Source organism: Podarcis melisellensis, assembly GCF_964234715.1.
Source record: "Podarcis melisellensis genome assembly, chromosome: 10".
Taxonomy (NCBI): domain Eukaryota; kingdom Metazoa; phylum Chordata; class Lepidosauria; order Squamata; family Lacertidae; genus Podarcis; species Podarcis melisellensis.
The window spans coordinates 56,766,397-56,794,077 of record NC_138542.1 but is presented as its reverse complement, the minus strand read 5'-3'; the positions used below and the strand labels follow the sequence as shown (position 1 = coordinate 56,794,077).

Sequence of the window (27,681 nt, the reverse complement as noted above, 5' to 3'; positions counted from 1 at the left end):
GGTACATTTTAAAGCTACTAAAAGCAGTGCTGAAAACTCAACAATCGTCATTAGGGGCTGCTGTAGAATGGCAAACTGGCAACTTAATACTCTTGCCCAAGTTTAATGTATTCAGTCTAATCTCCGGCACAGTGGCGGAAAGATCAGCGGAAGAAGGGCGACACATGAACTTGCATGGTATACAACAGTGTCTGCAATAAGAAACAAATGTGAAAACATGTGATCCAGGGATCAGCTCCCCATCACCAAGGGAGGAATGCTCATGTTTGTCTACTTAAGAAAAAGCTGGTAGAAAGGTCCACTGAGGCACTCCAAAAAACTCCTGCTCAATGAGACCTAGAAGTTTCAGCATCTCTACAAAGGGCCAAGACACCATGTTAACTGCATCTATGCACTGATCATGCAGCCCTGTTGTTTTTAATGCAGAAAAGCATCAGGGAAAGGGGCTGAAAAGTATGAGGATCCTAGCAAGCAACCAAGGTGATTTAAACCCAGGAAATGCCCCAGTGGCACCATTAGGGAGGAAAGCATTGAATTCTCTCTAGCCACTTGGTAGGATAGTGATAATTATCAGCCCACCACAAGCAGATGCTATTTGCACTTCTGAAAACCTCCATGTTGAACACTGTAATGCCTAACAGGTATGGCGTCACCAGAGTTCTCTAGCCAAAGTGCAACTGAATATAAGTTGCATAAGAAGACCACAGTTCATTTCAACTGGGCTTGCACGGGAGACTTGCCTATGGTGGTGTGCTTTATGCCACCTGATTCACGTGGCAAAATATCTCAGGCTGGCCCTAGACAGTGATAGCACCAAACTTCAGGAGATGGGAACTTCAGAAAGGAAAAGTGAACCCACAACATTCTTCTTGGTTGAGAAACAAGGCGAAGGGCATTCAATTTAGCACCATCAGTTTCAATGCTGGCCCCTCATTCCCCACCCCAAAAGTATAGCACTATATCCAGCAGTGGTAGTAGTAGTAAGCATTAGTGGTGGTGGTAGTAGTAGTAGTAGTAGTAGTAGTAATATTAATATTTATACCTTGCCCATCTGGCTTGGTTTCCCAGCCACTCTAGAGGCTTATAGCATATATAAAAACACAGTATAACATCAAAAATTAAAAACTTCCTGATGCTGGGCTGCCTTCAGATGTCTTCTAAAAGTTGTGTAATTCTTTATCTCCTTGACACCTGAAGTGAGGGTGTTCCACAGGTAGGGTGCCACTACCAAGAAGGCCCTCTGCCTGATTCCCTGTAACTTCGCTTCTTTCAGTGAGGGAACCAGCAGAAGACCCTCAGAGGAGGACCTCCATGTCTGGGCTGAGTGATGGCGGTGGAGATGCTCCTTCAGGAATACAGTGGTGCCCCGCTAGACGAACGCCTCGCAAGACAAAAAACCCGCTAGACGAAAGGGTTTTCCGTTTTGGAGGCGCTTCGCAAAACGAATTCCCCTATGGGGGAATTGCATCCCCCCACGGGTTTTTTCCGCTTTTTCCGCCCTTTTCTTAAGCCGCTAAGCCGCTTATCAGCTGTTCCGCTGATAAGCCGCTTAACAGCTGATCGCTGGAAGCCGCTTGACAGCTGTAGCGCTAATCCGCTAAGCTGTCAATGGGCTTGCTTCGCAAGACGAAAAAACCGCTATACGAAGAGCCTCACGGAACGGATTAATTTCGTCTTGCGAGGCACCACTGTACTGGACAGAGGCCACTGAGGGCTTTAAAGGTCAGCACCAACACTTTGAATTGTGCTCAGAAACGTACTGGGAGCCAATCTAGGTCTTTCAGGACCAGTGTTATAAGGTCCTGGTGGATCCCTCCTCTCTGCTAGTGGAACAGATTTCTACTGTGCAACGGAGCTTACCCTTCCTCTGCTTTAAAGGGTTGGGTTGATGGCAAGACCCTAAATTAACTTCTGTGCCCAGTCCCAGCTGCCTGGAGCTGATGGGAATTAGGAGTCCCACAACATCTGGAGAACTGCAGGTTCCCCATCCCTACTATAAAATCCTAGATAGAAAACAATCAATACTTGTTATCACCTACAAGAAAGATACTAGGTTCTGTTGAGGTAGTTCCACATTTCTTCAGGAACTCCTAAGTCTTATCTCAGAATCCTTGTGCATCATAAAAACTACATAAAAATGCACCTTAGACATAAGGCACCCTCAAGCCCCATAGCTCATGTGGCTAAACTTCAGCTCCCCAGAAGCTGTTATCACTCCAACTCCCATCAGCCCCAGCCAATATGGCCAATGGGAAGGGAAGATGGGAACTGTAGTCTAGCAACTTCTAGTAAACCATAGTCTAGTAAACTGTAGTCTAGCAAGTTCTAGTAAACCATGGTCTATTAAACTGTAGTCTAGCAACTTCTAGTAAACCATACCTGCCCTTAGAGAATGGCCTGTCCGTTAACTGCTGAACTTCTCACTCAACTCAGCAAGGTACAATCTGCTGGTTAGGATCATTTTGAAACTTTACACAGAAGCAAGCCAATGTTTATCTTGTAACACACTTGTGCCAGGGGAAGGCTGTAATATAATATAGAATAATAATTTATTATTCATACCCTGCCCATCCGTCTGGGTTTCCCCAGCCACTCTGGGCAGCTCCCAACAGAATATTAAAAGCTCGATAAAACAGCTTCCCATCAAGCAAAGATGTACAATAAACAAATCTCCAGCTATGAGTCTCATCAAATTCACCACTTTCATTTTTTCAGCAATATATCTGTTTAGAACATACACCTAAAAGTAAGCATATTTTAAGACTCATAAAAACCATTCTCAGTTTGTTATTTTCCCAGAACATATACACCTCAACACATTTACATACATTTTCCTGTCTCTGCTTTAAATTGGACAAAAATGTCCTGCTCATTTTTTTGCTTTTTAGAAAAAATAATAGCTACTAACACAAAAAGATGCAATGTGTAGTAAGGCCCAGTTTAGAAAAGCAATTGCAAAAGAGGACTAAATAAAACACAACACAGAGAAATACACAGGTGTATACAGGCTGCCAATCAAAGGACTGAAAAACACTGCAACGAATGGTGCAGATTACAGTGGTGCCCCGCAAGACGAATGCCTTGCAAGACGAAAAACCCGCAAGACGAAAGGGTTTTTCGGTTTTTGCGACGCTTCGCTAGACGATTTTCCCTATGGGCTTGCTTCGCAAGACGAAAGCCCATAGGGAAATCTCCGGGGACCTCTTTTAAATGCTGGTGGTGGGGAGCAAAGCCTTTCCCCCCCCTCCGGACTTCAGAAGAGGTCCAGGAAGGCCGGCGGGGGCGAAAGGCTTTGCTCCCCACCGCCAGCATTTTAAAAGCGGTCCGGGATAGCAGGGAAGCGCTTCCCGCTATCCCGGACGGCTTTTGAAGGCAGGCGGGGGGGTGGAGCAAAGACTTTTGCCCCCCGCCAGCCTTCAGAAGAGGTCCAGGACCTCTTCTGAAGGCGGGCGGGGGGCAAAAGTCTTTGTCCCCCCTGCCTGCCTAACCGGGGGCTTTTAAATCGCCCCGGGACTGTCCGGGGCGATTTAAAAGCGCCCGGACGGCTTTTGAAGGCAGGCGGGGGGGAGCAAAGACTTTTGCCCCCCGCCAGCCTTCAGAAGAGGTCCGGGACCTCTTCCGAAGGCGGGCGGGGGGCAAAAAGTCTTTGTCCCCCCTGCCTGCCTAACCGGGGGCTTTTAAATCGCCCCGGGACTGTCCGGGGCGATTTAAAAGCGCCCGGACGGCTTTTGAAGGCAGGCGGGGGGGGAGCAAAGACTTTTCCCCCCCGCCAGCCTTCAGAAGAGGTCCGGGACCTCTTCCGAAGGCGGGCGGGGGGCAAAAGTCTTTGTCCCCCCTGCCTGCCTAACCGGGGGCTTTTAAATCGCCCCGGGACTGTCCAGGGCGATTTAAAAGCCCCCGGACGGCTTTTGAAGGCAGGCGGGGGGGAGCAAAGACTTTTGCCCCCCGCCAGCCTTCAGAAGAGGTCCAGGACCTCTTCCGAAGGCGGGCGGGGGGCAAAAGTCTTTGTACCCCCCTGCCTGCCTTTCCGGGTGAGCGGGAAGGCAGCGCTGCCTTTTCCGCTCTCCCGGGAAGGCAGGCAGGGGGGAGCAAAGACTTTTGCCCCCCGCCAGCCTTCAGAAGAGGTCGGGGGACAGACTGTCCCCGGACCTGGTCTGAAGGCGGTTTCCATAGGAACGCATTAATTGATTTTGAATGCATTCCTATGGGAAACCGTGCTTCGCAAGACGAAAAACTCGCAAGACGAAAATACTTGCGGAACGAATTAATTTCGTCTTGCGAGGCACCACTGTACTGCTTGTTGTAGAGCAACATTGTATAGTTATGTAGACTTATCTGCTTGGTGTACTGCAGCCAGTGCTTTGAAGTTTGGAAAACTCATATGAGAATTGGAGCAAGCCTCGCTCCACCACCCTCACAGCAATAAATATGGATCTTGGCATCTAATATATAATTGTAGGTTTTTCTAGGTATTTGAGACTTGCATATTTTGAAATTTTAAAGATGAACAAAAATCATTTTGCTGGATAACTGTATCACTAGAATTAATTACTTTCTCAGCTGAAAAAAATATAATCCACAAAGCCAAACACTGAAAAGAGTTCCAGTAGTTCTACTTTTGCTTACTTTGTACTGCAAAAATAAAGATGTTTTCAAGCACCTGCAAAGGTGAGGAATGCATGTCTTGGGGGCGTCATAAGTTAATAATAATAATATTAACTTACAAATTGCACAGGCTCGGTAACTTATTTTAATTCACATTTGGCAAGATGTGGGAAATACAAAACTATTCATCAAAAGTAAGTCTGAATGCACTTATTGGGACTACCTAGCTAGATAAATGTGCACAGGATTGCAGTCATGCACTCAAACATGTTCTGAAATACAGAAAATGGTGCAATTTATTTGCTTTCTAAGCCTTTGTAAATATTGCTGTGTCCCACTCACACTCATTCTAAAATCCCATAATAGGCAGTATTATGGCAGTAAGCCTTTACGTCCTAATCCAAGAGAAAACTACTATAATAAATTACCATTGCAGTGGCACTCTATGAGTGATATGCAAACTAATGGGAACTGCAGAGCATAAAATAATAAGAGGATTTCACCCAACGCAGACCTGCAACAGGGCTAGAAATTATTGAAGAAATAATAATGCGTGTGATGCAATAAAGTTGTATTTTATTAATCTGTTGCCATTTTTTCCTCTAGTGAATATATGAAGATAAAGCTGAAGGGAAAACTCTACTAAAAATGAGTCTCCAGAAAAGAGAACTGTGAATGTCTGACAATATATATAAAACAGTATGTTTTATTACAAGCTCTCAGTGTTGTGGAGTCTCCGATTTAGAAGTTTCAAATGTTGCAAAATTAGACTAACAATAAGGGTAAATACTGGCTTACTAGTGTAACGTTTCATTTTTTGAGCGTCCTTTAAAATTTCATCAAGGATGAATGGAGATTTGCATACATTTCTATGGTCCAAGTCCAACACCTTTAGGCACTCTGCTACACTGGTTTTCAAGTCAGATTTCATTGTTAAAGTAAGACTTTCTTAAATGCAACATACTGTGGTACCTTGGGTTAAGTACTTAATTCGTTCTGGAGGTCCGTTCTTAAACTGAAACTGTTCTTAACCTGAAGCACCACTTTAGCTAATGGGGCCTCCCGCTGCCGCTGCGCCGCCGGAGCCCGATTTCTGTTCTTATCCTGAAGCAAAGTTCTTAACCTGAAGCACTATTTCTGGGTTAGCAGAGTCTGTAACCTGAAGCGTATGTAACCCGAGGTACCACTGTACTTGTTACTGTTAGTCAGTATCCACCTTCTGAAGTTATTCTTCCATGCATTAAGGACACATGGGGGGGTCATGCCCTGGCTCCAGTGTCCTCGTGGGACCCACCCTGACCTTCACCTGCTAAGCAAAAGGTCTGAAGGGGAAACCGAACCATGTTTGCCTGAGCACACAAACATAGTCTTCTCTATGTGCTCAGGAACCAATGTGGAAGAACCTCCTTGCATTCAGCTTAATGGGCATATATTGTATTCATCCTTCTGAAGGGCAGCAACTTTGTGCAGCCATAAGTCATTCCCTCTGCAAAATACTGTAAGATCATCATTTATTTAGAGACTCTGATGCCAATATGAAAGTTTTGTATGTGCAGGGGGTATGAAAAGAACAATATGTCCTATGTGCACATCGGGCTCCTCTTTTTGTGCATAGTGAGTGTCAGGGAACTGCCATCTAAAGCGCCGGGGGCGCAAAGGCTCACTGAGGTTGAGAGAGGAGTAGCAGCGGAAGAGGGAACCAGTAGAGGGCGAGCAAGAACTCCAAGGGAAAGTGAGTCGGAGGGATGGCTCAGAGACGCTTCCAGCGAAAACAGTGGGGAGGTCTCAGGACCTCCTATAGGGACACCCACACCTCGCCGGAAACTGTCACGCCGAGAGGCCAGACGACGTGTTTCCGTTAAAGAGCTTTTATGTTGGAAACGATTCCAAAAGCAGCCACTTTCGGATTCTACTAGTGATTGACGCAGCCATGCTGGAGGGGCTCCGTCACAGGCAGAGGTTTGAAAACCTGATCAAACTCTGAGGGACTTGCATTTTACGCACAAGCAGCTCATCGTCCCATCACAGCAATCCGAAAGTCACCGAAAGCCAGCTTGTGCAGGGAAAAGCATCATGAGCAACCCAGCCGGAACCGGAGGAGCAGGAGCAGCTGGAGGGGGTCCAAGCCTGGAAGAAAGGTACAGGGCGTTGGAGATCCAGTTGGCGCTGCAAACGGCGAGGCTTGAGGAGAGGAGGGCTCAGGATGCAGAAAAGGGAAAGGAGAAAACCACCCCGCTCGCCAGAAAGGTGCCAGGATTGGTGCAGAAATTCGGGGGGGATCCCAGGAACTATCATGCCTTTAGAACAGAGATGCAATACGCTCTAAACTTGCAGTTTGATGACTTCCCCGACGAGGAATCGCGAGTGGCTTTTGTGATTGGCCATCTCGAATCCGGGGCGAAAGATTGGGTTAGACCCCTAATGGCAGCGAATAATGAGATCCTAAAGGACACGAGGAAGTTTTTTCGTGCCATGGACCTGATGTTTTCCAGCGATATTGAGCAGGGGGTGGTGCGAAGGCAGTTAATGGCTTGCCAGCAAGGAAGCAGATCTGTCCGTGAGAACTGGTAGAGGAAACGGAAAATGATGAATATGCCCAGGATAAGCTCAGAGGTCTCAGGGGGGAGGGCGAGAGCCCCGGAGGTTTTGAGGAAAGAAATGGGGCATTGTATTACAAAGGGGCACTGTATATACCCGAAGGTGAATTGAGGGGGAGAGTACTCAAGCAGTTGCATGATAGCCCCACGGCGGGACATTTTGGACAACACAAGACCATGTGGTTGGTTACCAGGGAATTTTGGTGGCCTAAGGTGAGGGAAGATGTAAGGGAGTATGTAAGAGGGTGTGACCAATGTCAGCGAGCCAAAGGGGAAAGAAGGGCGCCGGCAGGGTTATTAGAACCATTACCCACACCAGAACGGCCTTGGGAAGCGATATCAATAGATTTTATGACGGATCTGCCAAAGTCCAAGGGGAAAACAGCCATCATGGTAGTAGTAGACCTGTTAACTAAGATGTGCCACTTTGTAGCATGCTCACATGCAGTCACAGCGGAAGAAACAGCGAAGTTGTTTGTAGAACACATCTTTAGGTTGCACGGGGCTCCCTTGAGGGTGATCTCAGATCGCGGCAAACAATTTACTTCCAGGTTCTGGAGGAAGCTCATGAGCTTGCTGCACGTGGAAGTCAATTTTTCAACTGCCCGGCACCCTGAAACCAACGGGCAGGCGGAAAGAGCAAATGGCATTCTTCAACAATATCTGAGGTGTTATGTCAATGACAGAGAGAACGATTGGGTCGAAAAGTTGGCGTTGGCAGAATTTGCCTACAATAATGCGGAGAATGTGTCCACAGGGATGAGTCCCTTTTTGGCTAATTACGGGTGTCACCCCAGGGCATTTCCAGGGGAAGGAGGGGAGAGATGGAGCGTCCCAGCGGCTGAACATTTTGTAGAAGAGATGGAAGCGATCCATCATCAGCTCCAGCTCAACTTAGAAAGGGCTAAGGCACAATATAAGAAGCAGGCAGACAAGAACAGAAGGGAAGGTGAAACCATAAGGGTGGGGGATCAAGTGTGGTTGTCAACCCAAGGGTTGCCGTTCAAAGGGGGTTGTAAGAAATTGAGGCCCAGAAGATTGGGACCCTTTGAGGTCATTCAGCAGGTCAACCCGGTAGCTTTCAAACTCCGATTACCCAACCACATGAAATTGCACCCAGTGTTCCACAGGTCGTTACTGTCACCATACAGGGGGGGACGTGAAGGGGAGTACGTCAGGGGACCAGCCTTGGAAGAGAGGGAACGCCGCAACCATGTAGCGGAAATCCTCGATTCCAGGTGGAAGGGAAATCAGGTGGAGTATTTGGTGGCGTGGGAAGGGGAACCGGAGTCAGAAAACACCTGGGTGAATGCAGAGGAAGTCAATGACGAGGTTTTAACAGAAACGTTCCACCAAAGGTTCCCGAGGAAACCTCAGCCGATAGCAAGGTTTAGGAGGGAGTATTTCGGCACCACCGATGAGGAAGAGGAAATGGAAGGGTTCGCGGAGTCGGAGTTGGAAGAGGGAGTGGACTCCGATGACGAAGATTACCGAGAGAGTAGGAACAGCAACAAGTGGAGGGAAGTGTTCGCGACGTCGGAAGACGAAGGAGGTTCTTTCAGGGGTTTTACCTCCTCACCGCCAGTAGGGGAGGAGACGGGAGGGGGTGAAGGGGGCCCTGGAGGGGAGGTGGATGTCAGGGAACTGCCATCTAAAGCGCCGGGGGCGCAAAGGCTCACTGAGGTTGAGAGAGGAGTAGCAGCGGAAGAGGGAACCAGTAGAGGGCGAGCAAGAACTCCAAGGGAAAGTGAGTCGGAGGGATGGCTCAGAGACGCTTCCAGCGAAAACAGTGGGGAGGTCTCAGGACCTCCTATAGGGACACCCACACCTCGCCGGAAACTGTCACGCCGAGAGGCCAGACGACGTGTTTCCGTTAAAGAGCTTTTATGTTGGAAACGATTCCGAAAGCAGCCACTTTCGGATTCTACTAGTGATTGACGCAGCCATGCTGGAGGGGCTCCGTCACAGGCAGAGGTTTGAAAACCTGATCAAACTCTGAGGGACTTGCATTTTACGCACAAGCAGCTCATCGTCCCATCACAGTGAGCATTCCCCAAGAGCCTGTTTTTTGGCCAGCCATTGTCTTCTAGCCTAACCTGCCTCACAGGGTTGTTTTGAGGATAAAATGAGAAGGGAGAAAACCAGGTATACTACCTCAAGCTCCTTGGAGTAAAGACAGGATGTAAATGCAAGAATGAACAAAATAAACATTTATAATTAGCTAACTCCTTTCTCTTGTCTGCCTGCAAAATCTAGGGCAATTTAGGCTTACAAATGTGTAACTAAATGTTATGGATGCTGCTGTTAAATTAGCATCTCTCTGTTTTATATGGGGAGCTAAGTGGTCTCCATTAAGCTGTAAATTAAAGTTGCATCATATAGTGTTCTTAGATAAGTAGCCAACAGTGCTTCAATATATTAATCAGGATTAAAATATGCTTAACATTAAAATATTTCACTTTTCCCAAAAACAAATGGGTTTGAAAATCTACTGGGAACCTGGACATTGGGAGTATTTGAAATGTGTAATCAATGCAGAAATAGGATGCCGATTAAAAACAGCAAGGAACAAGGAAACAAGGAAGAAGAAAAGGAAGTCCAAAGTTATTACAGTGGTGCCTCGCAAGACGAATTTAATCCGTTTCGCGAGTCTCTTCGTCTTGCGGTTTTTTCGTCTTGCGAAGCACGGCTATTAGCGGCTTAGCGGCTTTAAGAAAAAGAAAACAAACTCGCAAGAACTCGCAAGACGTTTCGTCTTGCGAAGCAAGCCCATAGGGAAAATCGTCTAGCGAAGCGACGCAAAAAACGAAAAACCCTTTTGTCTTGCGCGTTTTTCGTTTTGCGAGGCATTTGTCTTGCGGGGCACCACTGTACTGCAGACCATTCCTTAGGAACTGTTAGAATGTGAGAGCAATTTCCTTCTCCCGCAGTTTCCCCCCAGTAGCTGGCATGCCAAAGCATGCCATCTTTGTTCCAGAAGATAAAACATTACTTTATGCATCTTACATCCTCCCACAAGAACTTGCCTATAAACTCAGATGCTTGCCTAAAGGGCAATTTTCCAGATTCCACTACTGTCAGCGAAGCAGGTGGCATCTGGAGATGTGACCTTTCCTTTGATGGTGGCCAAAGTTTTGCAACTCTTCGCCTGGAGAGGTACACCTAGTATCAAAATCTGTAATCTTTTTGGTACCAGAATTTTGGGGGGTGGGGAATCTTGATTCAATTTCTATCTAGTCAGGCAACTGATGTTTTGCTAGAACTGATGCTGCTCTTAATTCAATGCTGTTTTCAGGGGGTTTTTTGTACTGAGAGCCGCTCTGGGAACTTGGGTTGAAGGTAGGAGGACAGGATTAAAGCAAAACAAACTTGTTATGACCTTTCACAGGAAATCCTAAAAATTATTCAGGGTAGCTGTAGGGGACATTTCCAGACCGAAGAAAAAGATTGTCTTCTTCTGGCATATAACCACATCTGCCATACAGGGTGGTGGGACAGGAAATAATAGATTTATTGATTATTGATTACAAGGAATCAATCAAGATTGAACCAATCAAAGGAAGAGTGTTCAATTGAATTTAAAGTGCAAGATGGGTGTGATTACAGGAAATCTGGAGATTAAATTAGTAAGTATCCGCCATCTTTTTTTTTTTACCTGATGTTCTGTTTGCAGTATCTGAGCTCCTGCCATGACGATCGGCTTCTAGCCACTGGTATAAGACTACATAACACAACAGAAACAAAAAGCACGTATGAACAAAATGAACAGAAAGTGCAGACACACACAAAAACATGGTTAAGAAAAGGAGACATGCACCATGGAGTAGCAATATTTCCTTCCACTGCTTCTGACAGAAAGCAAAAGAATGGAACAATGCATGTTAAGATGGACAGACACACACACACATATCCACACAGAGCTCAGCCCACCAGGAAAGTCTCCTGCAGGAACCCAATTGAGACAAACACTAGGTGTTTTTTTAATGTGCTCAATCATTTCAAATTTGTGCTGCTTTTCCAAATGGGCTGTGCATTGTCTGTGATAGTAAACAGCAATGGAACACACTAGGGGGTAGTTCAGATATCGCTGCCTCCACACGAGCATCAATGAAGGGGAAGCATTCTATAAAGTTTAAGCAAGTGATCCTTAATCTGTGTTCTAAGAGGTTACAGTGCAGTACAATACAGTTTAGAAGTTAATGCTTGAAGTATGTCAGAAGCCACCCATGAGGCACTGATTCTCCGTCCCTACCAATGTACGGAACAGTGACATCATCTACAGCAGGGATAGGAAGCCTGCGGTCCTCCAAATGTTGCCGGACTACAATTCCCATCACCACTGGCCCTGCTGGCTGAGGATGATGGGAGATGTAGTCCAACAACACGTGACGGGCTGCACGCTCTCTATGCCTGGACTAAAGGAACACCTACTATGAGAAAAGTACTATGGCAATCAAACTACCATGTAGTGGCCAAAAATACCCTGGGAATATTTACTTACGTACAGCATTTGGCCAGCCCATGGGAAAGTCATTTCAGGATTGAGTGTCCAGGTGTTGTTGGAGCACAACTCTAATCACCCATGAATATTTCCCATGCTGGCTAGACCTGGTGGGAGCTGGAGTCTGGAAATGTAAAGGTTCCCTGACCTTGTGAGAAAATAAGGAAGTGCAAGGATTCCCCAAGGCAGCATTCCCTGCAGCCCCAAATGTGTGGAGGGTGGGATACGATTCTCCATTCCCTGGGCCCTGAATGACAGGGTTAAACAGAAGGGCTGGATACCAGGAGGCAGCATTAACTGGGCGATCTCAAAATTGCAAGGAGAATGCCTGCCCATTGTTCTGGAAGCTGGCGATTGGATGGTGCTTGGAAGTAAGCATTAAAAGCAACACTCTCACCATGGGCAATGCCAACACCTGAACTGCCTCATCTACAAACAAAATATGAGATGTTAAAATCAGCAATGAAAAGGAATTAGTATTTTAGAACAAGGAAAGCTTCTACACGTAATGCCATTCTCTCTCCCCCTTTTCGGTATTTATTCAATTTTTCAATAACAAGAAACCAAAGAAAACACAAAACATAATCACATGGCTGACAGGCAGGGATTATGGGAGTTGGGCTCCTGGTTTCTCATCCCCGCCATATACAGTGTTAGGCTAGTTGGACCAATTGCACGATTCCATACAGGCCAGCTTTAATGAAAATTGAGTAATCTGAGAACCTGAGGTTTCCATTTGGAAAATAAGGTTTCTTGTTCGCAACAGCAGCAAAGAGACATAGACATGAAAATTTGAGGGCAAAGCCTAGTAAAACCTGAGAAAACAGAGCATTATATTTTCCGTGGTCAGGGACAGAGCTTCATCACCTACTGCCGCATTTTGCTCCTCGTCACAACTGGCAGAAATGGAACACACTACCTGTACTAAAGATGTGGGTTAAGCTAGGAGATATATGCATAATTTTAGACACATTGCAAACTCCACCTCTCTTTGCTATACGATTTGGGTTTACTATGGTGCTAAGTTCTGACAGAAATTTATGCAGCCCATGAGATTTGCACATCTTTGCAGCAACCTGAAACCACCTGCTTAGAATGGATGGCAGGGTGGGTGTCTGATTCTCACATCCAATGAAATGTGAGCTTGTTGAAGGGGGCACATTCAGTGTAGGAGAGGCTGAGCCAATGTAAACAGTCTCTTGTGCATTCCAGATTTTTTGAGATGATGCTTACAGAGACCTTTTGTTTCAGTGGTACTTAGTGGGCAAATAGGCACCCCCTTTTAAAAGAAATTGTCCCTTTCCTTCAGAATTATAAAAAAATACTCCTTGATTTGATTTTGTAATATGAACACTTAAAATTTAAAGGTCAAATTTATTGGCTAAAGCCAGACTAATCATTTGGGCAGCCCTCTTTAATTCATTTCATGTTTTTAAAACTAGAGATCATCTGCTCTGCAAAAAAGACAGAAAAGTGAGAGAGAGACAGAACAGGTTGAACACTTAGAAGTGTCAACCTGCACTGCTGATGGAAATGAATACACGAGCAGTATACTAATGGTGCTATAACGACAGACAAAAATGGTTGTGTTTATATGGCCTCCGAGATCTCATTACCGCAAGCCATTCCTCTTTGATTAGCTTCTACACAGAACTGAGGCATGCACAGGCAAGACCTACAAATACCCTTAGGAACAAGACACCCAAATATTTTCAAATAAAGCTCCTCCATTCATTCCCCAAGAGCTCAGTTATATCAAATGTTGGTCTACTGGGCTTATAAATAAGGGGCTGCCCCATTTTGCTATGAAGTATTCATGCACTTAACGCAAGGAGTTCGCTGTGATTGCTTGAGTCTACAAGTTATGCAAATCCCTGAAGTAAACTGATCAGCAAGACCCATTAAAATGAATATTAATTCACGGAGTACAATAAAACTCTTCATATTTTGATTCGCTGGGTCTATAACACAATTCACAGAGCACATGAAGTCCTTTTCAAATTACTCTCTATGTGTGTGTTTTGTCTCCAGCAGAGAATAATTTGACTGCTTTAAACAACAGCTTTTCAAAAATACAATCTGAGAAAGGGTGTTTTATTCTAGACTTCCTTCCCATCCTCCACCTTCTGACCTCAATTGAAGGATCTCCACTGTCTGCCTGGAGAGTAACGTTATACCAACCAACAGCTTTGGTTTCTTAATATAGCTACACATCCAAATGCCAGCAGAATAACAAAGACATTCAAAAGGGGGGGGGGGCGGTGTTGCAATCTGAAAGGTAGACCAAACCTTAAGATTCTGGCTGAACAATATTCAAGTGAAAGCCACACACAAGCACAAACAACACGGCTGCTTGAAGAACAGAGACCCAACATACATAAACTGTGCTTTGCCTTGAGGAACTCAAAGCTCAATTACAGTTCGTATCATATGCATAATTTTCAGAGATACGATCACTTCCACTTCATGCATATATCGGCTTCAACGCCCCACCCCCCACTGCATTTCGACTGCTAGCTGCAAGCTATTTTATAATACTCTTGGCACACGCAAGGCTTATACCAAACGACACCAGTAAGCAGGTGCAGAACTGGCATTTTCAGAATTCTAAGCATGGGAGAGAGCAATTTTCTTTTCGCCCCAAGCCTCTCTTTTCTCCACGCCAAACACGCATGGAATTGAGACATTTCCTTTCTGTTGCCTCTCTGTCCTAGCATTCTAAGCATAGGATTGCTAACGTTTTATTTAAGGCACACCCACGGAGTGAAGCTTCGATACAGCACACATACCCATTAAAAGAGACAGCACTGTCACCCTTGCAAGAAGGCAAGTTCGTGAGGGATGATCACCTGGAACAACCCGAAGTTAATCTCATTATCTTGTATCATAGGAAACAAGGAATGGACATAGGCAGGCTGCCTTAAACCAGAACAAACTGTTGGTCCATTTAGCGCAGTATTGTCTACACTGACTGGCAGCAGCGCTCCAGGGTTTCAGGCAGAATCTCTGCCAATCCTGCCTGCAGATATTGGGGGTTGAACTTGCAGCCTTCTGCATGCAAAGCAGATGTGCCCCCACCAAGCTACAGCCCTACCTAGAATTGCCAAGTAATAAACCTGCAATCTTTTGCACGCACAGTTAATTCAGAAGAACTATACGGCTATGAGTCAACAGCAGGGTTTAATTTCATTTAACTGATTGTCTTTGTTGACATGAACCATAAAATTGCAGCACAGGCCATTTCTGGACGGCTGCCATAAATCCATTCAAAATGTTTCCAGACTGTTAATGCTCACAGTGGTGGCGTTTTTATCACCGCCACCTCCAAGTGGAGATTTTTCCAATCCAGGAATGACACTAGCTTTTATGAGACTGCCATCAACACATCTCCTCTGGCTGACCTATGACCTAATATCCCAAAGCCTGATTCTGCTTTTCCTCCTGGGGGGCTCAGCGTGATCACATCTGGTTCCCCTCGTTATCTTCACAGTAAGGCAAGAGGTAGCTTGAGGCTGAGAAGGAGCCCAACTCTGCCAGAGGCGACCTAATGAGCTTCGTAGCAGAGAATGGATCTGAATGTAAACAGATCTCAAACATAAATGCAAGGATTTGAATTCCAGGTCCAGCACTATTTCACAACACCACCCACCGCCCTCCTCCAAATCCTAATACAGTGGTACCTCGGGTTAAGTACTTAATTCATTCCGGAAGTCCGTTCTTAACCTGAAACTGTTCTTAACCTGAAGCACCACTTTAGCTAATGGGGCCTCCTGCTGCCGCCGCACCGCTGGAGCACGATTTCTGTTCTTATCCTGAAGCAAAGTTCTTAACCCGAGGTAATATTTCTGGGTTAGCGGAGTCTGTAACCTGAAGCATATGTAACCTGAGGTACCACTGTATAACAGGCTTGAGAAACTTGCTTATATTGTCACACCTAATCTAGCCATATATTCTGTTTTCCATTTATGACTAGACAAAAGCCACAGAGGAAATGTGGAAGTGGGAGACAAAAGATGCTATCTATCACCATTGGTAATCCTAGCACCTACATGAGCAGTTCAGGTGCATAATGTATAACACTCCTGAAAATGAAATGGTTTGGTACTTAAAATTCTACTACAGAAACATGTTAAATATGCTAAAATGTCGTCCAATATATTTGAGGAGGGAAGCTATAGTTACGGAGAAACTGTGCAGCTGTAGCATTGTCAAAGCAAACCATGGATTGCTCTGAGAACTGACATGCTCCTTCGTCTTCCCCTTCTTCTCCCACCTTTCATTTTCACAGCTAACCATGGTCTGCATTGCTGAGTTTGATAGCCCTGGTCAGCTCCAAACCACAGGCTGCAAGCAAGATGCAATGAGTACCTCTGAATACAGCCACTTTTTCAGCCCAACGTGTTAGTGAATGCATTCAGTATTCAGAAAATAGGTTTGTGGTTTCATAAACATGTCTGGGGGCTCCAGTTTGAGGGCAAAAAAGCTGGTTATAAAATATGGGAATAAAGCAGAAATAACCCTAGCATGAGGAACAAAGGAAGCTACAGTGGTGCCCCGCAAGACGAATGCCTCGCAAGACGAAAAACTCGCTAGACGAAAGGTTTTTTCGTTTTTTGCGATGCTTCGCTAGACGAATTTCTCTATGGGCATGCCTCGCAAGACGAAAACGTCTTGCGACTTTGTTTCCTTTGTCTTAAAACCGTTAAAACCAAGGGTGCTTTGCTTGAACGGCTGCAGTTGCGACTTGACTTCGAGGAGCAACTGTTAGCACGCGGTTTGGTAGCCTTTTCTCAGACTTTGCTCATTTTTGAAGCTTTTCCAAAACTTTTCCAGAACTTCTTCTGCATCCATTTGGTAAGTTAAACTTTTAAAACTTTTTTTGGGATTTTTGGATTTTGGGTTGGGGTGTTTGGGATTCAAGGACTTGGTGTTGGGGGGGGGTTTTAAGAGAATCTGGGAACTTGTGGGGGTTTTTTATTTTTTTTATTTTTTTGTGACCATTGGGCCATGTGGTTGTTTTTTTAAATTTTTCTGAGTTTGAATTTCTGTGTGCTGGTTGGCTGGGGGAACAGTTGGGGAGGGGTTTGCAGCAGTTGGGGAGGGGCTGGGGGAGCAGTTGGCTAGGGGTTTGCAATTTCTGTGTGGTATGGGTGGCTAGGGGAACAGTTGACGTTTTTGAAGACTTTGGTGATTTTTTAAGCTTTTCCAAAACTTCTTTTGCAGCCATTTGAGGTTTCTGAAGACTTCGGTGGTTGATTGTTGAAGCTTTTCCCGAACCTCTTCTGCATCCATTTGGTTAGTTAAACTTTTAAAACTTTTTTTGGGGTTTTTGGATTTTGGGTTGGGGTGTTTGGGATTCAAGGACTTGGTTCTGGGTTTTAATTTCTGTGTGGTGGGTGGCTGTGTGCTTCTGAATTTTTTGGATTTGAAGCACATCACTGATTTTTTTTTTCTTTTTCTGAGTTTAAGGTAGGAGCTGTGCTGCCATGAGACCCAAGAAGACTGCTGCTGCAGAGGCCGGCGAGAGGAAGAAGGAGAAGGTGACGCTGGAAATGAAGAAGGAGATCATCCGGAAGCACGACGGCGGAATGCGTGTGACGGACCTCGCCAGGGAGTACGGCAGGAATCCATCGACCATCGGGACCATCCTGAAGATGAGGGAGAAGATCATGGCGACTGATGCGGCCAAGGGAGTCACCAGGATCATGAAGAACCGGCCAGCTGTTCTGGAGGAGGTCGAGAAGTTGCTGCTGATCTGGTTAGAAGAGAAGCAGCGTGCAGGGGACACTGTGACTGAGGCCGTCATTTGCGAGAAGGCCAAGGCCTTGCACGCAGGCCTCATCCAGGATCAGCCAGGAACATCAGGCGAGCCAGAGGTCTTCAAGGCAAGCAGAGGTTGGTTTGACCGGTTCAAGACAAGATCCGGAATCCACAGCGTGGTCCGGCACGGAGAGGCCGCCAGTTCTGATGTTCCTGCGGCTGAAGACTTTGCAGCGGAGTTCCTGGAGGTTGTGAAGACGGAGGGCTACGTTCCACAGCAGGTCTTCAACTGTGACGAGACCGGGCTGTTTTGGAAGAGGATGCCCAAAAGGACTTTCATCACTCAGGAGGAGGCCAAGTTGCCTGGCCACAAGCCCATGAAGGACCGTCTGACCCTGCTCTTCTGTGCCAATGCAAGCGGCGACCTGAAGATCAAGCCCCTGCTGGTGTACCACTCGGAGAACCCACGGGCCTTCAAGAGACACAAGATTGACAAGGAGCAGCTGAGTGTCATGTGGCGATCCAACAGCAAGGCTTGGGTCACACGTGTGCTGTTTGTGGACTGGGTCAATCTTGCTTTTGGCCCTGCTGTCAAACAGTACCTGCTGGACAACGACCTGCCGCTGAAGGCTTTGCTTCTGATGGACAATGCTCCTGCTCATCCTAAAGGCCTTGAGGTGGACTTGTTGGAGGAGTTCAGCTTCATCAGCATCATGTTCCTGCCGCCTAACACCACGCCACTGCTTCAGCCGATGGATCAGCAGGTCATCGCCAATTTCAAGAAACTGTACACCAAGGAGCTTTTCAGGCGATGCTTCGAGGTGACTGACTGCACCACCATCACCCTGCGGGAATTCTGGAAGGACCACTTCGACATCGTCACCTGCTTGAAGATGATCACCACGGCCTGGAACAGGATCAGCCAGAGAAATTTGAATTGCGCTTGGCGCAGCCTGTGGCCGGACTGTGTGGCACCAAGTGACTCTGATGCACCAGAGGCAACAGTGGTGCAGGACATTGTTGCCTTGGGGAGGACCATGGGACTGGAGGTCACAGAGGAGGACATCAGCGAGCTGGTGAAGGAGCACGACCACGAGCTGACCACCCAGGAGCTGGTCGAACTGCAGGCAGAGGCTGCGCAGGAGTGGGCCTCACTGGAAGAGGAGGAAGCAACTGAGGAACGGCTGTCCTCCGAAAGACTGAGGGACATTTGCCAGAAGTGGAAGGAGGTGCAGACTTTTGCAGACCAGCACCACCCTGACAAGCAAAAGGCACGTGACTCTGGGAACAGTTATGATGTGATGGTCATGTCTTCTTTCAGGGAGGTGCTGAAAAGGCGGATGAAGCAGCAGACTATGGACAGGTTCTTGAGCAAGAAGCAAAGAGTGGAAGAGGAGCCTTCTTCGAGTGGTCCCCCAGAGTCTTAGAAAATGTACTGTACACTTTGTTGATTTTTAAATGTTTTTCTGTCATGTTTAGAAACTTAATTTATTTTTCCTTCAATTTTTGAACTGCTCTTTACAGTATGTGTGACTTTAAAGAGCAGTTAATAAACTCTTGTTGTACCAAATTTGGCTTTGTTTGGACTTTTTTTGACCATAGGAACGCATTAATTGATTTTCAATGCATTCCTATGGGAAACCGTGCTTCGCAAGACGAAAAATTCGCTAGACGAAAAAACTCGCGGAATGAATTAATTTCGTCTTGCGAGGCACCACTGTACCTAACAGCTCAGCACTGTCCATTCTGACCGGCATTTCAAGCAGAGGACATTCCCAAGATGCTGGGAATCAAACCCGGGACTCTCCAAATGCAAAGCAGATGCTAACTGCTCATAGCTGTCAACCGTCCCTTATTTGGCGGGAAACTCCCTTATCCCAGCGCCGTGTCCTGCTGTTGTCCCTTATTGATGATTTCCCTTAAATTTCCCGGGTTTCAAAGGAAGCAGCTCCTCTCCCTCCCTCCCTGCTGGCCAGGGAGGAGGGAGGCTCCAACTGTGTTGCTTGGCTGCGTTGCTCACCCAATAAGGAGTCTAAGAACGACTGGGGGGGTGGAGCTTGCATGCCTTGTGCCAATCAAATCGGCCGCGTTGCCTGGGTACTCGCCTTTGCTCAGCGCTTCCCGGCAGAGAGGTGACGGTGGTTTTTCTTGCTGCACCCCGTTTGCCAGGTTGCTGTGCTGTGGGAACCACTGCTTGAGGCTCCGTTTGGCTGCTGGGCTGGCTGGGCTTTCTGCCTTTGGCTTGGGAGCTGGCTGACTAAAATCCCTTACTTTGGCTGCTGGTCCCTTATTTTGAAGGCTGCTGGTCCCTTATTTTCAAATCTGTAAATTGACAGCTATGTAACTGCTGAGCTACAGCCCTTCCCCAAATGCTATCCAATCTCTGTGTGGAACAATCAAGCAGGATTGCAAAAGGCTTACAGCCTAGAGATGATCCCCCCCCCTCAAACACCAACACACCCTGTTTCTTAAGTCTATATTTCAAGAACCGTTTTTCCAAGGCAGTCACTGCTTATTGCAGCAGCCAGCATATCAATGTTTCCTACCCTCCATCGGCATGTCAGTTAAAATCAAGGGTGTGAGCTTAGGCATGACTTTCAAGCCCTTTCAACTCATCTAGGAAAAAATTCTCTTTAAAAGCAAAATCCTAGGAGATGTCAACAATGTAGTGGGGTGCAATATGTTTGGAGTTATGTATGTGATATTTTTTTTCAAATAATTAATAAAAAATATATTTTAAAAACCACCAATGTAGTGGGATACAAGAAACAAGAAACCAGGTTACTTCAGAGGTTACTTCCCACAAAGCCCATTCACACCTTCACCTGACATATCACAATGGGATATCATGAACTGTCTGGGATGTTTTTAGGGTGGCTTATTCATGGTAAATGAGTAGGTAGCAGAAGTGAAGTGTTTGCAGCAAGACTACCTACTTATTTATTTATATCATTTAGTTAGTTATTTAAGGCACTTTTATCCTGCTTTTAAATACCAAACTCTTCCAAAGGAGCCTCACATAAAAAGAGAACATGAAACAACCAATTTACAAAGTGCCAGACAGATTAAAAATACGTTTGTTTTTCAATGATGTTTGTATCGTGCCTTGCTGTTTTTGGAAAGCAACAACACCTCTCTCAATAAAGCAAACCAACATATACATTAAAAACCACCAGGAACAGCAAACCACTGTTATGGAGTGCCTCCACAAAATACTCTATAAAAAAATAGCCATGCCTTTTCAGCATAGCAAAGGGGAAGGGGCCTGGCAGGTCTCTCTGAAGAGGGCATTCTACAGCATGGAGGGACCATGACCAAAGTGGCCCTAAGCCAGGGGTCAGCAACCTTTTCCAGCCGTGGGCCAGTCCACCGGCCCTCAGACCTTCTGGGGGGCTGGACTATATTTTGGGGAAAGAAATGAATGAATTCCTATGCCCCAGAAATAACCCAGAGATGTATTTTAAATAAAAGCACACATTCTACTTATGTAAAAACACCAGGCAGGCCCCACAAATAACCCAGAGATGCATTTTAAATAAAAGGACACATTCTATTCATGTAAAAACATGCTGATTCCCAGACCGTCCGCGGGCCGGATTGAGAAGGCGATTGGGCGGCATCTGGCCCATGGGCCTTAAGTTGCCTCCCCTGCCCTAAGCCATATGTCCTGCAATTGGGACATGCAGCAGAACCTGTAATCTTTAATATAACCTAGTATCAGATTATTTCGGGACCTTTCGTTTAGAATTCAGGGTTTCCCAACCTTGGGCCTCCAGCTGTTGTTGGACTACAACTCCCATCATCCCTAGCTAGAATGACCTGTGGTCAGGGATGATGGGAATCATAGTCCAAAAACAGCTGGAGACCCAAGTTTGGGAACCCTGGTTTAGATACCTCCACTGCCAGAGACAGTAAACCTCTTGTACACTAGTTGTTCAGAATCAGAAGCAGAGAGAGGGCAACTGCATTAGGCTCCGCATGGCCACTGAGAAAACAGGATGAAGCCTAGACTGGCCTTTGGCTTGATCCAGCACAGCTTCTCTTTAGGACAAAGACTGCTGACAGGCGGACAACAAAGGGGCTAGCACTGGGGTTAAGAACCCTTTCGACAACATGCTGGACCACAAAGAACTCTGCATAGGCAAGTGGTTGTTTTTTTTTAAAAAAAAGGTTACCACATATATACATGTGATTATTATCATTATTACAGTATTATTATTTAGTGAACTTGCCACTTCTTACCCAAACAAGGTCTCTAAGCAACATATCTGATTGCTCTTAAGAATGTTTTTTATTATAATGTATTTTAACAACACATGCAGGTCATAAAAATCCACCCAACAGCAGCACAACAAAATCTTGGGCAGCACAACTAGCAGCAAATAACATTGTTCTATTCAGTCAAGAACCTGAGAATAAAAAGGTGAGTTTTTACCTGGCACTGAAAACATGCCAGCATAGGCATGAGGCAGACCTCACCGGGGGCTACAGCGTTCAGCAAAGGGGGAGCCACAATTGAAAATTGCCCCCTCCCTTGTCATTCTCCTCCAAGCCTACTGGAGAAGGGTCTTAGATTCTGCACAACAGGGAGCTTGAAGGGGAAGACTGATGGAAATCTAAACACCGTCTTCTGAAAGATGACAGCCCTGGGTTTAAACTGTCTGGGTATAGAACTGACTGCAGGGATTTGCCTGTTTGTTCCCTGAACGCATTTATGTGCACGCACAATACACATGGGGGAAGCCTCTAAAGCACTGTAAATATTTATCAGTTCCAACAACTGCCCTAGACTTTGCAGCTGTGAGATATTTTTTTCCCCAGATCTGAAACTCTTTGTGTATTTTTAATACAAACTGAGCTGTCAAGTTTGGCTCGCTGCCAAGAAACCTAAATACAGACACTGTGAGCCATCTGCCCATCCTTTGGCTGCCTCCTGACAATTAAAGCCAAAACAGTAGTAGCTGCCCTATAAAATGACACGTTACTCCCAAGTCAGGGGCACAACACAATATGTTGTGCCTTCCCCAAGGAGCACAGAATGGCATATCACTAGGACAGCACATATTTGAAATATTGGTGAAATGACCCCCAAAATTCCCAAGACACATGGACCACTGCAATAAATGTTTATGAAGCAACTTGAAATCTGTAAAGGGCCTAAACAAACTCTTGAATTCTATACACGCAAATAGTCCCTGATAAACAAACAGACCTTCAACCACAAGCAACAGCAAAATGCAGACTTATTAAAAAATAGATTAAAGGAGAACTGCATTATCATTGCAGGGCTGAACGCTCCCATTCCAACTCCAAAAATTCTACGATTACCCCAATCCTTACAAACTATCTTGTAAGGTAGGCACACTTTACCAACCTTGTACTGCGGGAGACAGGGATTCAACCTTGAGAACAGAGCAAGCTTTCCTACAGTCACAGGGCAAGCTCAGATCTCCCATTCGTCAGGAGATGGGGATTCCTTCACTCTTTCTTAGCCACTGTGTTGCACCAGCTTTCTATTACAGTGATTATCATTTGTGTTTCAAGGTAATGACTATAATCAGTGTGCTTATAAATAATGGTTGATAGCTACAGTAGCTACTTATGGTCAGGTAACCGGTGCACACAGCTGGTTGTCAGGCGCACCATTACGTAGTGGTGCTGTGCCACAGCTAAAACAAAAACACACTTAAAGGGTCTGCACTCAATAATCAGGTTGTGCAAACAAATACAGCAGGCTGGAAAAGTTTGCGCTGTTCTGCTCATGTTTGGAACTTGAGAGGACTCTTCAAAAAATTAAAAGAACATGTGGATAGTTCAGCTGGTATAGCATGAGACGCATAATCTCAGGGTCGTGGGTTCGAGGCCCACATTGGGCAACAAGATTCCTGTACTGCAGGGGGTTGGGCTAGATGACCCTTGTGGTCCCTTCCAACTCTACAGCTCTACGATTCTATGTATCACAGTGTTGTTCTACCTTGTATCATGCTTAGGCAGCTTAGCCACTTATCAGAGATGATGGGAAGTGGAATCCAACAACCACAAAAGCCCAAGTTTGAAGAAGACTCAGGCTGGTAAGTTGAAGGGCAATGCTGAACTTAGCTATGAAGGCTAGATTCTATCAAAACGTAGATTACATGCAGCCATAAAACACCAGGCTTTTACAAGAGCAACATGCTGTAGCTTGGTGATATATTTCACGGATTGTAAGGGGGCGGAAAAATGTACAAAGAATCCCAAAGCCTCTACAAATTATGCAATCTCATATCATAACTGTAAATCTGCTGCAAATACCGTTGTTTGCAGAAGGCTTCAGGGTTCCAAAGGGGAGGCATCTCTGTGCTTTGTGTGACCAAATGCACCTCTCCTTTTAAACAAATCAATCCCTTCCTGTCACCAGACACCCCTGTTGCTGGAGCATCTCCCTTCCTTTCGCTAAATTGCTCTTTCAAAAGGAAAGGAAGTGAATGTCAATAGCTTGGTTCTGGGTCCGTGAACACCAGGCCCGGACCAGTTTACAGTCAGATTTGCTTCCAGTTAAGTACAGTATTGTTTAAAATGTCTAGCTTTGTGTCAAGTCTCATCTTCCTGGGTACATGCTGATTTAATGTCCAGATAAGCTAATGTGGTAGGCTCTAGAACAGCTGCCAACCTTCAAACATTTTGTGCAGTCTGAGTAGAAAAAATAAACACACTGCAACATGCAGATTTTGGCTGTACGTTTTTAAAAGAGCATTATAGAATGAATAATCCTAAGAAGAGTGTAAAAGTCTAGAAGTGAAAGCAAAAAAAAAGTCAAGATGGATGATAATAAGTCAGTGCTATAAGGCAGCTATATCAACCTGGCATCCTCCAGATGTTTTAAACCACAACTCCCATCAGCTGCTGGGAGCCATGGTCCAAACATCTGGAGGGTGCCAGGTTGGCAAACATTGCTTCACATGAAAACCATAAAAATATTGGTGCTTGTGGAAGAAAGAAAAAGAGCAATGAACAGAAGCCAGTGCAGCTGATTCTTCTTTCCTAAAAGTAGAACCTGACATTTGTCCCTATTGAAATTTTGTCATTTTGTTAGTTTGGGCTCAGTCCTCCAATCCTGAATCCCAATTCTGTCTTCCACGACATTAGCTACCCCTCCCAGTTTCGTGTCATCTGCAGATTAGACGAGCATCCCCTGACAGTAAGAGCTGTTTGACAGTGGAATTTGCTGCCAAGGAGTGTGGTGGAGTCTCCTTCTTTGGAGGTCTTTAAGCAGAGGTTTGACAACCATATGTCAGGAGTGCTCTGATGGTGTTTCCTGCTTGGCAGGGGGTTGGACTCGATGGCCCTTGTGGTCTCTTCCAACTCTATGATTCTATGATTCAATGCCTTTGTCCAAGTCGTTTATAGAGACAATGAACAACAACGGGCCCAGGAAAGAATCCTGCAGCATCCCACTTGTCACTTTTTCCCAGGACGACAAGTCAGTGAGCCCTCTTTGGATTAGGTCAGCCAACCAGCTACAAATCCACCCAACAGTTACATCATCCAGTCCACAATTTACCAGCTTCTCTGCAAAAATATCATGGGGGGAACTCATGCTCTTCAAAAGAACAAGCTTAAAATATGAAGAGGCATCTGGTTTAGCTACAGCATCATTACTGTATATGGTTTCCTGGCTAGTATGTCCTCTTAATCCCTCCATGAAAAATCCATACTAATAGTCTATCCCCAGCCGCAACATTCCTTCTGTGCCCAGATCCTTGTCTCGGTTGGCACGGCCAGCTCCACTGGCACACTAAAAGGAAGTGCAAGGCTAGAATTTACATTCCGAAAGTGCCATGCCTTGGCACACACCAAGCTAAAGTGGAAGAGGCCAACATTCTCCAAACAGAAAGCTGCCTTTTGTGGAAGGTGCTGCCATTTGCCGTGCCCCACAGATCAGGCTATATTTGTTTATGAGTCAGCTCACTGGGGAGCCGCAGAGGTCAACTCAACTCAAGAGCAGGCAGGCAGAGTAAAATACTTCCAGCAGTGCCCCCCCACCCGACCTTCCTTCCTCCAGCTGATGCACAAGAGCTGCATCCAAGGCGGTGCCGTTATTCATGCATGCGATTGCCTCTTCCCCCGCCTTTGCTGGTGATGCCGTGCAATTGCAAGCCTCCGGATCTGACCTAATGCCAAGTTAGTCCTGAAACCATTTGGGCGTAGGGTCCCTGCCAGGAAGGAGAATGAGCAGGATGGGGGCCAGACCAACAGCTGCCGTCACCCCGCCCTCCACGCATGAGAACCCTGGGCTAAAATTAGAGACAAAAGGACGGCAACAAACGTGGAGTTAGGAGTTAGGACTCCTAGCTGAAAAGTGCTAGGAGTCAGGTCGCTGGGGCGAGAGATAATCAGCAGAAGTTAAAAGCAAACCTTGGGGGTGAGGGGCAGAGAAGGCATTCACTGCACACCTTGGAAGTGCTCGTCCAGAATAGAAAATCTTTTATTTGATGGTTTGTTTGTTTTCTAAAGAGACCTGCAAATAAAAAGTCTAAAAACACAGACATGGGCTCTGCGCCATCGTCTATCTAAACAAGAAAGCCCTGAAGCATGTGATCCGTGTCAAGGATAAGCTTCTCCCCTCTGCAGAGCCAGCTGTTGGGTAAAGCAGCAGCTCGCTGCTAGTTCCCATAGCACCAAGAGGCTTGTGCTACTGATACTTAGGGCACAGGCGGTTTAAATCAAGGCAGCTGCCTGCGGAAGAACTGTGTGGCAGGAGCTGCCTTGTTCTTCAGGGTCGGACACGGTCACTTGCCCAGCTCCTGGATCTGACCTGGGAGAGAAGAGTGCTTCCATGGAAGAACCACTCTTTATCAAGGGAAAGACACCCAGAGCCCATATAACTGTTAAAAGAACAGGAACTTGGAAGAATTTCTGCTTGAGCTTGCTTTCCCCTCTCCTCCCATTCTTTTTTCCTTGTTTGCTGCGTCTCTTTAGATTGTGAACCTGAGGGTAGCGGCCATCTTATGACTGATTTCTGGTGGGTGCTCCAAGAGGCCTTTGGTGACAGCGCTCTTCTTATGAGTTGTGCTCTTTACACTTGATGAGTTAATTTATTTAATGTATTTACAGTACAGTGGTACCTTGGGTTACATAGGCTTCAGGTTACAGACTCCGCTAATCCAGAAATAGTACCTACGGTTAAGAACTTTGCTTCAGGATGAGAACAGAAATCGTGCTCTGGTGGCACAGCGGCAGCAGGAGGCCCCATTAGCTAAAGTGGTGCTTCAGGTTAAGAACAGTTTCAGGTTAAGAATGGACCTCTGGAACGAATTAAGTACGTAACCAGAGGTACCACTGTATACCCTTTAGCAATTTTTTTTTTAAAAAATGCATTAAATACACTAACCCATTAAGTGTAGAGAGCACAACTGATAAGAAGAACGCTGTCACAAAGTAACACCCATTGGCTTTAATCCAGTGGGAACATTGTTAGCATGAATGGCAGTTCTTCAGCAACTATTTACAAACACAACATGGTTCTCTGAAATTTCACAGCTGCAAGCATCATGCAGAGTTATGTCGTGGGGAAGGGATGGGGGAAAGAAAGCTTGTCCCCTCAGGGATACCCCTATCTTGTTTATTTATAAATTAAAGTTGAAAATTAATAAATTAATAAGGATACTCATATGGATCAGATGGCTGGGGTCAAAGAAAAGTTTAACGAATGGTTGAAAAATGTGTACATTTAAGAAAGGAAAGGAGGGAAAGCTCAGTAAGGAAAGCGAAGATATTCAGAAGGAATACAGAGAGAGAAGCCACTGGACTCTACCAAGACAGCAACAAGCTTTCTTCTGGAAAGCTGCCAGTCAAATACATAAGAACAATGCAACTTATTAGGCAGAAGGTCCCCATCACTGTCACTGACCACGCAGGAGGCAAACGCTCTTGAGCCCCCGCCCCCCAGCATGCCTAAAAAGCCTTCTAAAAGAGGACAGACACACCCCCCTTTAGCTGGCTTCAACTGTGTAGTCATAGGCCTACAAAGAGTTGGCAGCTACAACACTATAAACTTATAAAACAGGAAAGGATGAAAGAAAAAATCAGATGTAGCACACTTCTACTTAGGGCAGATCCACACCATGCATTCAAAGCACATCCATTGCACATGACTTCCCTCAAAGCATCCTGGGAATTGTAGTTTCCCCATCACAAAGCTTAACCACCTACAGTTCCCAGGATTCTTTGAGGGAAGCC

At 45.8% G+C, this 27,681-nt stretch overlaps 1 protein-coding gene across 6 annotated transcripts in view; it reads right to left on the bottom strand.

The window, feature by feature from the left end:
* DENND5B (DENN domain containing 5B) overlaps positions 1-27,681 on the bottom strand; it is a 101,560-nt gene that overhangs the window by 45,360 nt on the left and 28,519 nt on the right. For 4 of the 6 annotated variants that reach the window (XM_081926726.1, XM_081926729.1, XM_081926728.1 and 1 more), the window contains exon 2: positions 10,858-10,923. The exons of the other annotated variants lie outside the window; for them this stretch is intronic. In XM_081926726.1, the coding sequence (XP_081782852.1) occupies positions 10,858-10,923 (66 nt within the window). The remainder of the gene's footprint in view (positions 1-10,857; positions 10,924-27,681) is intronic. 6 annotated transcript variants of the gene reach the window in all.